General features: G+C 34.0%; 2 protein-coding genes across 2 annotated transcripts; both read left to right on the plus strand.

Annotated features, from left to right (window-relative positions):
• The first annotated feature begins 4,441 nt into the window (after positions 1 to 4,441).
• LOC127788058 (transcription factor MYB119-like) lies at positions 4,442 to 6,697 on the plus strand. The gene is made up of 3 exons (XM_052316196.1): positions 4,442 to 4,824; positions 4,912 to 5,092; positions 5,996 to 6,697. The coding sequence occupies exons 1-3, from the start codon at positions 4,442 to 4,444 to the stop codon at positions 6,695 to 6,697; spliced, it is 1,266 nt and encodes a 421-aa protein (XP_052172156.1).
• Positions 6,698 to 7,481: 784 nt separating this feature from the next.
• LOC127788121 (transcription factor MYB64-like) lies at positions 7,482 to 9,906 on the plus strand. Its single transcript, XM_052316252.1, has 3 exons — positions 7,482 to 7,918; positions 8,060 to 8,186; positions 9,127 to 9,906. Exons 1-3 carry the CDS (start codon positions 7,482 to 7,484, stop codon positions 9,904 to 9,906), a joined length of 1,344 nt encoding a protein of 447 aa, XP_052172212.1.
• The last annotated feature ends 2,274 nt before the right edge of the window (positions 9,907 to 12,180 follow it).

Genomic DNA, 12,180 nt, shown 5'->3' on the forward strand with positions numbered 1-12,180 from the left:
AGGCTCTGTTTGTTTTCATGATTCTCTTCGTTTCTATAGTTTTCTAATTCAACTGATAATTAACATAATGAAGTGAACAGTGGTTAAGAAGTAACCAAGAAAGAGCCATTCTAATTTTGGATCAAGGCATAGAGGTATTATTATACACATACAATCCTGCCTTTTCTTTCATACTTTTTATCTAATTTATGATTAGAGAACCATTTTGGTGCTGGATCAGTTCTAATGGGCATTGGGCAATAGATTAGACTTATAGCATGTCCAAGACCACCCTCCCTGTAGAGTGTTTACTTAACCTATTAACTCAACCTAGAGTATTTAAAGCATATTAACTATATTAAATATTCTAAATTTCATGAAAATTATTTATATAAATCTTCTTTCAGTTTTTCATTTTTTTTTTGAAACAAAATTGTAGGCTTAAATAAATTAAAAGAAATTTGTAAATTTTTATCAATTAATTTTTTTTTCAAAAAATATTAAATGAATCAATAAAAATATAAATTAAACTGTGATAAAACTCTAATAAGAAAAATACAAATTGATATTCATCTCAATTTTACAAGAAAGTTATATTTGTATTTAATTAATTAATGTTCTTTTTTTATTTCAGTTATTGAAAGAAATTTTTATTAAATCACATTAAAATTATTAAATAATAGAAACAAATTTATAGGCCTTGGACAAGTTTAAATAAATTTTTCAACTTTTATAAATATAAAAATTATTTAAAGGGAAATAAAGAAATAAAATGAGCTTTGAAAATTCAGACATTGTCTCAATAGATTTTTATATTGTTTATTTGAGTTTAAAACGACATTGATTTACATTAAATCAGTAAAATAAATTCTTTTTCTAGTTTCTATTTCTAATTTTTATTATTCAAAATGAATTTGTTGTGTTAAAATAAATTCAAAATATTTTAAAAGTTTTTTAAATGTAAATAAATTTATTTAATTGAAAAAGTAATTGGTACTCTTATTTTATGAGTCTTTGAATTAGATAATGTTTCAAGGGATTATTAGAAATATAAAACACTAAACCCAATATATATTATTATAAAATTTGAATATAATATTTAAAAGAATTAATTTATTGATAATAATATATTTAAATTATATTTTAAGATTATAAGAACTTAATATAATTTTTCATATATAATATAATATAGATCTATCACTTCTTAGGTTTTGACAAAATAACACTAACATCCTTAACATATCATAAATGACAAAGACTTCCCTAGTGTTAACTTCTTGTTCAAATTAATTGACCATTTTACTTTTTTTTTCTCCAAATTTTCCTCTTTCTTTCTCTCTCATTTTCCTCACTTTTTTCGACTCCTATGTATGTTGAATGTAGACGTACCAAACGGGTTGGGTAAGACCGAGCACATATATAATTTGGCCATTATTAAACAAGTTAGGTTGAATTGACTCATTAAAAAAAATAAAAGTTTCACTTGACTCATAAGTCTCAAGAATGGATTAAGTTGAACTCTTTAAAAACCCACTAACTCGCCTATTTTTAACATTGTTTGAAAATAATTTTAAAATATTTTTATTTAATTAATATTTAAGATAAAAATATTTTAAACAATACAGATTTCATGTATAAAATAGAAAATTAGAATATAGAAGTTAAAAGTTTAAAAATTAAAATTCTTAATAGTTTCTAATTTTACTTTTAAAAGTAGGATTATATTTTGTAAATATTCAAAAGTTGTATGAGATATATATTTAGAATTTTTTTAAAGATGATTATATACAGCTTTTGTATATGAACTAAAAATTTTATTGCAAAAAGTATAAAATTGGGTGTGAGATATAAATTGTGACATTGTCTATATAATTTTTAAATTGCTAGAGTTATTAAATTAAATATTTAAAATTTAAATTCAAAATTAAATTATTTATAATAATTTTATTTTAAATATCAAACATTACACTCAAAATTATTATACTAAACCTAATATATGTTATAGTTGTTCCCAAAGTACAATTAAACTTTCTTATCTAAGAATTGCATTCAAATAAGTTTATTTGTTAAAGTAGTGATTTATATCTTTTCTTTTATGATTTTAATAGTTTTGGCCGGTTATAAACTTTTGTTTTACGAAACATGCAATTGTAACCAATAATTTATAACATATTCTATTCAAATACTTTAATGACATATCAACATATAACCTCTTAACTCCTAGAGTAAGATATAAAATGATTAAGATAATATTAAAAAAATTTCAAAATTTTTATCAGATTACTTGTTAAATTTTTTAAAATGTATTTGAAAACATATAAATAATTTTTTCTTATTTGTAAGATCTAAAATAAATTTATTTGAAGAGAAGAAACATAAATTTATCTAAATAATTTCAAATAAGGAATCACTTGATTTCTTTTTCAAGAGTTATTAGATAAATTTAACAAATATAATGAAAAATATTTTTATCTAAAATACTTTTCATAGCTCATTTTTTTTAACTCATATCTTAATTAATAAATACTACCTTAGAATTTTAATACGCTAGTGTAGATGGTGGCCATTTTGGGCTTTTGTTTTGGGCCTAGTTTCGTTTCATTTTGCATGTGCCTTTAGGTTACTAGAAAAAAATCACTAAATGATTTTATATAAAACAGGACTTAATCTAAAACAAAAGAGATCTATATTAGCTAATGAGCATTTTATCTTATTATAGAACTAGTATAGAATAAATTAATTAAGAACATACTTATCAAATATATACAAACTGGGTGTACATCAAGTGTCTATTCCTACCCACATCACAATGCAGAATTTTTTTTAAACAAATGCCCCTAGTAAGTAATGTCCAATGACTCTTTTGGGTCATTATTATTTATATAACACATCTAATGTTGGTAATTATGTTTGTCACTTAGACAAAGATTCAAAGTTCAAATTGCTAATTTTAGTCATTCATCTAAATTATCAATCTTTGGCCCCAATTAAAATTAAGGTGAGTCAATCAATATATTTCATAGTAAACCCTATATATGTAGATAGAAATTAATCAACGAAAACAAGGGCATATACCAATAATTGTCTCCCTCAAAATTGGCGTTAATCAGCCATCTCTAAGCAATTAGTTTCATGACTTAAAGTTCTCCCAAATTGCCTCCCATGAATAATTACAATTATATGTCATCAAATTGAAATGGCATCTTAAAGTTTTTTTTGTTTTGACATAAGACATAAATATGTCCTTCAATTTTTTTTTTATAGCCATTTTCCTTCCCCCTCTCCCCCCATTTAAAAGTGAACCAATCATACCCCTCAATTTTTAATTTTGCTACAATTACACACCTCATTTCTCACAAGATTATGCATGAGATATACACGCATTGTCCGTGAGTCGCTAATGAGAGAGAGGAGAAGGATTAGAGGTCGCTAAGGAGGGAGACAATGGGTCGGTTGCCATTGATCGATGGGTCGATCGACCAAGGCGAGAGCGGTGATAGATGGGTTAGCCAAGGCAATAACGACAATGTGTTGCTCTAGATTTGAGCTCACTCCCTCCGTTCTCCAATTTCGTGAAGCTCCAAGTTGGGAAGCTTAGCTATTGCCTTTGGAACGCTTGTGTTGATCTCACCAACGTTGCTAGAGTATGATCCTCCTCTGTAGCCAAATTCCACGAGGAAATTTCTAAGCTTTAGTTGGTCTTCGCTGATTTGCTTTTCCTAGCCACAATTGCCCTCAGAATCTCGTCCCCCATCTTTCAAGGATGCTGTTTTCTCTCCCTTTCTCGTCGACGATCCATTGACAGTACATGTGTATCTCACGCACAATCTTGTGAGATATAAGGTGTGTGATTGTAGTAAAATTAAAAATTGAGGTACATGATCACTTTCAAGTTGAAGGGGCAAATAGCTATAAAAAAAGAGTTAAAAGAACATGTTTATATATATATATATATATTTTTTTTTTTTCACCAATGATCCTTAACTACTACCAAGAAATTGGCATCTATGCAGTAATGGGTTTCAATACAAGGGTAGATTAGGAATTTTCCCCAAGTGCCAAAAATCAGTTTGAGTTATATATATATATATATATATATATAGGAAGGGTAGATTAGGAATTTCCCCCGAGTGCCAAATATCAATTTGTGTGTTTTATATATATAGCAAGAACCTTTCACACCTCCCATATATACATTCTCACGAAATTAAAGTAAATTTAATTTGAAAAAATGATTAATTAAAAGGGTGCAATAACCATCCCACTACATTCTCCACCTCTTTAATTTTCTACTTCCATCTGAGAGGGAGCTAGGACGTTTCCATCTATTAATTTGCCCAGCTCTAATTGAGTCTTGAGTTTGTCCTGCAATTGTGGAGAGAATACAAGTTTCAATTCTGTAAGCCATTTTGGCTGCCTGAAAAAACAGTCCTTATCTTCTTCCTTTGCCTCTCTTAATTTCATGGAAGGTGGAGGAGAAACTGGTTTTCCCTATTGCTACTTCCAAACTAGCAAGCCCACGCCTCCTTTATACCGATCAAGTTGTCCATTAACAGCCATAGAGAGGTTCTTGTTCGCTAATAACCATTTCCCTCTCCGGCAACCTCCAGATTTTGTACAGAACAAAGGAGAAGCCATTCCGGCAACTGGGCACTTGCAGAGTTTTCCTTCTCATCATGCTGGTGCCATTAGCAGCCATTCGCTCGAGAGAGATTTTAGTGTTGGTTTGAACGGAGAAGACAAAGCACCGCCGGAAAATTCTAAAGGAGTTGGAAAGAGAGGTGACGCTGCCAAATCTACAAATCTAATCAAGTTTAAAAGGATGTGGTCAGACGAAGAAGACAGGTTGTTAATAAATCCTTTTTCTCCTTTCTTTCCTCTTGACTTCTCTTCTTACTTGTTATCATCTTCTCTATTATTTTTTGTGTAAAGTTCACTGATACTGAAAGTTTTCTTGGCTTTTCCTTTCGTTTATCTGTTTCGAAGAAAACTTGTTGAGTTGGTGACTCTACATGGAGAGAAAAACTGGGCTCTGATAGCTGAATGTATGCTCCGCCGGACCGGAAAACAGTGCCGTGACCGGTGGCACAACCATTTGCGCCCTCACATCAAGGTTTAATTTTTTTCTTCACTTCTTCTATTGTTTCTTCTTGTTGGATTCTAGTGCATCATGCAGATCTTAGAACTCTCTTTGCTTTTATATTTCTGTAAGTCTTTGCCAGCAATCTAATTAACCAGCAAAAACCCTAGTCCCCAGCCCTATCTCTTCCCTGGCATCTCTAACAAATTAATTTCTGAGAGAATTTATAGCTGGTTGATTTATCAAAAGAGATTTTTCTGTTCATTTCCATGTTTTTTTCTCATATTTATATCCAACATTAATTCAATTAGAAAATGATCTCTGTGCAGATAAGTCCCTTAACTCTTCGCTTATGTGCTTGCTCATTATGGTAACAATATGGGGAGATTTTCATTTTTCATTTATATTCGTTTAATTCTGCCGATCAAGTAGATATGGATTTTAAATTATTTTTTTTTTGGGGTACTCCTTGTTTAACCTTTTCAACTGTTTTTGCAAGTGATTTTGCTGTTCAGCGTCTTGAATGGTGGATTAGATGCTCAATTGAGATTGAACTGACAATAGCTAGCCCTCTTTTGAAGGCTGTAAACTAGTTGTGAAGGATAGTGGTTTTCTCAGGCTTGATTATGTTTTAAAATTAATGAGTTTGCTCATAATGCGTTAATTGTTGCTCTTCTCGGACCAAAAGGAGCTTGAGCAGCTTATTTACGGTTATAAATTAAGCATATTGAACATACCAAACTGAGTTCCGGGGGTAGCTTCAGAGTGCCTGTAGATTTGGCTTGTTCAGATGACAAACTTTAGTCTAACAGAGAACTGGTATTAATTCGGTAAATCTGAACCCTTTTTTGTTGAGGCCTTTTATACAAGTTAAAATGCATTTTAGTTTGGAAAAAATTTACTCATGTTTGAGATGTGTGATCGATCGATTATCAGAAGAATTCATGGACTGAAGAGGAAGAACACATCCTAGTTGAAGCTCACAAGGCATTCGGCAACAAATGGGCAAAAATTGCCAAAAGCATTCCCAGTAGGACCGAGAACTCAATAAAGAATCATTGGAATACAACTTTAAGAAGGCAGAAATCGAACAAAAGGATCAAGAAATCGCCACAGCACCAAAGGCCAACCATACTTGAAGACTACATCAAAGGGGTGATTATGATTATGACCCCTACTGAGGACTTATCAAACAATTTGGCTGATCTTTCCCTCTCGGATTCCTCCATCGATGACTTCTACTCTTCCCAAATCATGAACCAGACGGGTGACGATGAGCTCAACTTCATGAAAAACTTTTTTCGCGACAAAAATGAGCACCGGCTAGCCGTTGATAACGGCAAAACCATGGCCGAAAATGAAGCAAAAACTCTTCAAGATGATGCTCTCTTAGTCAGTAACAATGTTGGAGGGGGCTCTCCCTCTAGCATTAATCCGAACCAACGCACGAACATAAATACCCTAAGGAGAAAACCAGCCGGAGCCCATCTCTCTTCTGATTTGCAGATTTCCTATCTGTTGGATGGACCCGTCAATTCAGATTCCGTGAATTACTGCTTTGATAGCCTAAACCCGGTGAACTCTTCTTCAAGTGGGAAGAAAGATATGGATTTGGCGGAGATGGTTTTTTCGTTCTGAATTCTTCCTCGGCTGCAAATATTGCTAGACTTAATTAATTTTTCCTTTGAGCATGTCATAATTTCGTCTTTTTTCCTTTAAATGGAGATCATTTGCCCGACATCTTTGTCCTAAAATGATAGTCCGAAATTTTTTGTCCTAAATAAAGATGATTGATCATTGTAATAAGCGATTGTTAATGCAAATGCAAAGGCAAAATAGACCCCCAAAAAAAAAACAGAAGAAAAAATTTTGAACTCCAATTTAGGACACTCTGTGGCCATTCTTTTCCTTTCTTTGATCTCCAAAGGGAGATGTAAATGAAGTGACTTGAGGATTTTAATTTTTTTCTTTTTCTTTTTCTTTTTCTTTTTGTTGGTTACCCAGAAAATTATAGTAAATTAAAATTCACCTAGAAAAATAGAATTAGATTAAATTTCTCCAGAAAAAAAATAATAATAAATTTCATTTGGGAAAATGATTAATTTAGGGTGCAATAACGGCTCCACTAAACTCTCCGCCTCTTTGCTACTTCCATTTGAGAGAGAGATGGGGCGGTTTCCCATCTACGCATCTCAGCCGTTGGGGTCACCATAAGATGAACGGCCAAGATTTCTTTATTACCAGCGCTTCACACAGCCTACTTTACGCTCGTTGCCCAGCTTCTTCAGGAGTTTCTCTGAATTGTAGAGAGAAGACGACTCCGAGGCAGCCTCCCGAAATCGAAGCGAACTTTCAATTCTGAAAGCATTTTCTGTTGCTTGAAAACAGTCTTTTATCTTCTATTTCGGGCGGCCACTCTTTCATGGAGGGTGGAGGAGAAACTGTTCTTCCCTATGGCTACTTCCAAACCAACAAGCCTCCTTTATACCGATCAGGTCCTCCGCTAACAGCTATAGAGAGGTTCTTGTCGAGTAACAATCATTTCCCTCTCCGACGAACTCCAGATTTTGTACAGAACAGAGGAGAAGCCGTTCCGGCAACTGGGTACCGGAGTTTTCCTTCTCTCGGTGGTGCAATTACAAGCTACTCACTTGGGCTTCCATGGCTGAGTTTCCCAGGAACTAGCTTCAGATTTCCTGACGCAGAGATACTCAACTTGGCAGGTGAGAAAGATTTCGGCGTGGGTCTGCACGGAGAAGGCAAAGCACCGCCGGAAAATTCAAAAGGAGTTGGAAAGAGAGTCGGCGGTGCAAAATCTTCAAGTCGGATCAAAGGGCAATGGTCAGACCAAGAAGACAGGTGGCTAATAGACCCTGTTTTCTTGCTTTTTCTCCTTTGGTCTTGACTTCTCTCCTTCCTTGCCGTGATCTTTTCTATTTTTATGAAAAGTTGATCGACATTGAAAATTTTCTTGGCTTTTCCTTCGTTTCTGTTATGAAGGAAACTAGTAGAGTTGGTGAATCAACATGGAAAGAGAAAGTGGAGTGTGATAGCTGAAAGCATGGTTGGGAGGGCCGGGAAACAGTGCCGCGAGCGGTGGCACAATCATTTGCGCCCTGACATCAAGGTTTTTTCCTTACTACTTTCAAAATCTCAAGTCTTGTGAAGCCTTTTTTTTTCTCTTCGATACTGATCTTCCCGTTTTGTGTTTCTTCCTGTTGGTTTCTTATGGATCATTCTAGGAGAGAGATCAATGAGCTCTGTTTGCTTCTATATTTCTGTAAAGTTTTCTAGCAATCAAATTAACTAGCTAGAAAAAACCCTAGGTCCCCAGCCTTATTTCTTAGAGGATTTAGAATTGTTGGAGCATTTATCAAGGAGATTTTTCTGTTCATTTCCATGTTTTCTTCTCATATTTATATTCAACAATCTGTTAGAAAAATATATCTTAATTTGTCCAGGAAGCGAGTATATGTATATAGGGCTTTTGTGCTACTTATATCATCATAGCGTTGGTCAGATGCAAGTTCCTCGGCGACTTTAGTACCCTTTTCACACAGTTTGCCATCTCTCTTTTCCGTATCCATGCACTTTTCCTGGTTGGATTTTTGGACTTTTTGTTTGTTTTTTTAATTTATTTAAAGTTAATGTTATTTCAGCACCTGGACATGCCAATCTTATAGGGTCAGTCCATTCCCTTTTCTTCCCTTTAAATTTTCCTTTTTATATGTAAGCTCCCCATTCTTGCTTATGTATACGTATGCTCGTGCTTCATCAGCCTTCACTTTCTTATGATTTTGGAACCTTTTTGTTGGCAAAGCATTGATACTGTTATAGAAGGCTCGCCCCTTAATATTTCTGTGTAAAAGGTTTGTTGTTTTTTATTTTTTTTCCTATTTAGGAGTAAACATTGAGAAGAGGTAGTCTAGACAGTGGCTTCATATATGAAAAATTCAATTTATTATGAAGTAATTAATTATTCTTCATGCCCTCTTGATTTGGGTTTTATGCTTTTTTACAAATATATATTCTGCAACTCTTGTTTGAGCTGTGTGATTGATTATCAGAAGGATTCATGGACTGAGGACGAAGAGAAAATGCTAGTTCAAGCTCACAAGATAGTGGGCAACCGATGGGCCGAAATCGCCAAGCGAATTCCAGGAAGAACCGAAAACTCCATAAAGAATCACTGGAACGCGACTAGGAGGAGGCAGAGTTCAAAGAAAAGGATTAAGAAACAGCAAAGGCAGAATTCTAGGAAGCACCGACCATCGATACTTGAGGACTACATCAAAGGCGTGAGTCTGAATGAGGCCGCCGGCGCCCCTACTGACTCCTCTATCACTGAGCACTACTCAAACCATTCTGGTCTTTCCCTCTCGGATTCCTCGAATTCCTCCATCGATGACTCATCCCTAATCATGAACCAGACCTATGATGATGAGCTCGACTTCATCAAAAACTTGTTTGGCGGCAAAAATGAGCTCCAACCAGCCATTGTTAACGAAAAAAACATTGTTAATGTGGTTGAAACTGAGGCAAAAACCGTTCAAGGTGATGCTTTCTTTGTCAATGACAATGTCGGAGGCGGCTTTTTCTCTACAATCATGCCTAACCAAAACATGTACGTAAGGAAAGAGCCAGCTAGAGCCCATCTCTCGTCTGACTCGTACATTTCCTATCTGTTGGATGGACCCACTAAATCATCTTCAGTGACTTACTGCTCCGAGGTTCTGAACTTGGTGAACTCCTTCAGTAGTGATCAAGCTTCGTCAAGTGGGAAGCACGATATGGATTTGATGGAGATGGTTTTTCCTTCTGAATTCTCCCTGAGCTGCAAATACTAACTTAAAGCCCTTTTCTTTTTTCTTCTTCTGCTCAGTACTTGAAGACCTTTTTCAAGTTCTACAAATAACATATAGAAACTGAATTTGGTCGCTTATGGTAATGTTCTATGTTTCTTTTCCCTGTCAAACTATTGTGCATGTTGCTGCTTGATTGAGTATGATATGAATTTAAGAAAGATGAAACCTTGTTATTAATGGTAGTCTTCTTGTTTCGAACAGTACATTTTGGTAATGGAAACTCTATGAAACACTTCGAAAACGATAATTCTACATTTAGAAATATTAATTTGTTTTCCTCATTTTATTAACTTATTAAGGATGATGGTATTCTTTTTTTAGCTTGCATGAACTTAACGATATTGTTAATTAAAAGTTAAAGTTAATTCATCCTAGAATTGATGAAATGGTCTTTTTTCATCAACTTATAGACAGTTTTTAGAATGGTACATTAAAATAATTATGATTATAAATTAACACACGCACATTATATAGTGTTTTATAAACATTTCGTGTGATACTATATTTTAGACAAAAACAACTTAACATTTCATCTCATGTCACGTTTCACTTTCGTTTCGATTTTCGTACAAACAAGCTATATATGAATCACAAACAATGGGTGTTTTTGTTCCTGTGGTAGCTACTTGCTTTCTGGTTTTAATTAATTAATTATATATCTAGGATTTCTTCAGTTCTTCTCGGCTTTTCTTGCTCACTTTCTCAACGGCTTGTGGAGTTTTGTTTGACCCGAGTTCTGTTCTTTGGTAGACGCCTGGCAGTGGGCATGGCGAAACAAAACAAAGCCATGCATGCTGCGCGATATCGACTGGACTACTCGCTCTCCCCTGCAATATATGCGTGCCGTTTGGAATAGAGGTTAAATTAAATATTCCAATATATTCATTATTTCGTGGGTATACCGATGGACATGGTAGCCAGTAGCACATTTAATTTGAGTCCCATCATCATCGGTATTAATTAATTTATTCCTCCCTTTCAGCACATGTCCAAATTTTTATTTATTTGATTTGGTTTACAATAGATTTTGGGCAATCTCCTAGTTTTTTTTTTTCCTCACCCTCGTCCTTCAATGATCTCTTGTTAAAACCCCAAAAAATACTCAAGCTCAAAATCAATGACATAATGAAAATGGGCAGCACTCTACCCATTAATCAATAACATAAAGATCTCTTGTTAAAACCCCTTTCTTCTCTTCCCGAATTTCTACTTCTGCTGCCTTCCATCTCCAACTCATTATATACAAAATTTGAGCAATGAGAAGAAGCCACGTGGTGGATTATTGGATTCATAAACCAATGGGACAAGATCATTAATTATATGGCTAATCGTATCCCCAACTTCATATATATATATATATATATATGTTATATTTGCGGTCCGTCACAAGCAATGCTTGTTAAAATCACGCATCAATATAATATATTTTTTGTTAAATAAACTTATTTAATCGTACATCAAATAATCTCGTACATCAAATAATCTTCATGTTCACTGGCATGACACATCTTAATTGTCTTTGTCTTTCATTTTAATATATATATTTTTTATTTTTATTTTGGGCACATTGAGTACATCATTTCCCTCCATAATTCAAGCACCTCCCCTTCATTCCCACACACCTTTGCTTTGCTTTTCAATCACTCGATGCACAAAACTTTATATAATCAAAAAACCAATAAACAAAGGTTAACTATTGTCAAAGATTACTATAATATTATAAAACATATAATTAGATAATAAGATATAGATTAAAAGAATTGGCGGTTCAAAGGAGGAGCAAGCAGTACGTAGGAGAGCGGTTTAAGATATTGGATACAACCAATATTCATTGCAGTGGGTCGATATATATTAGTCCTTTGCGTATTGGATACAAACCACTGCGGCAACAAATAGAGAAGAGTTAATCTACAGTAATCCATCTGCATTACTCGTTTGCATATTAATATGTATACACACTGCAGTGGGTTCATTCCAGCGAGCCTGAGAATTAAGTTGGTGCTAATTAAGCTTCTCCTCTTTCCAGCGTGACTTCTCATTGTGGTGGTAGGGGGTGCATCTGATTCTCCTTTAGTGGCTGACGGGTCGTCTTTGTCCCACCCACAACTAGTTCTGTAATAAGTTTTGAGAACTTTCATTATTTCTCTCTTCTTTTTGCCTGAGAGAGAATTAAAAGCCTAAAATTTATGCATTCTGAAGAAGTTGTTGGAGCGAGGCCTCTGAGAAACAGAATCTAATGAAACAAACTGAAGAGAA

This window comes from Diospyros lotus, chromosome 1 (genome assembly GCF_014633365.1).
Source record: "Diospyros lotus cultivar Yz01 chromosome 1, ASM1463336v1, whole genome shotgun sequence".
In the NCBI taxonomy this organism is placed as follows: domain Eukaryota; kingdom Viridiplantae; phylum Streptophyta; class Magnoliopsida; order Ericales; family Ebenaceae; genus Diospyros; species Diospyros lotus.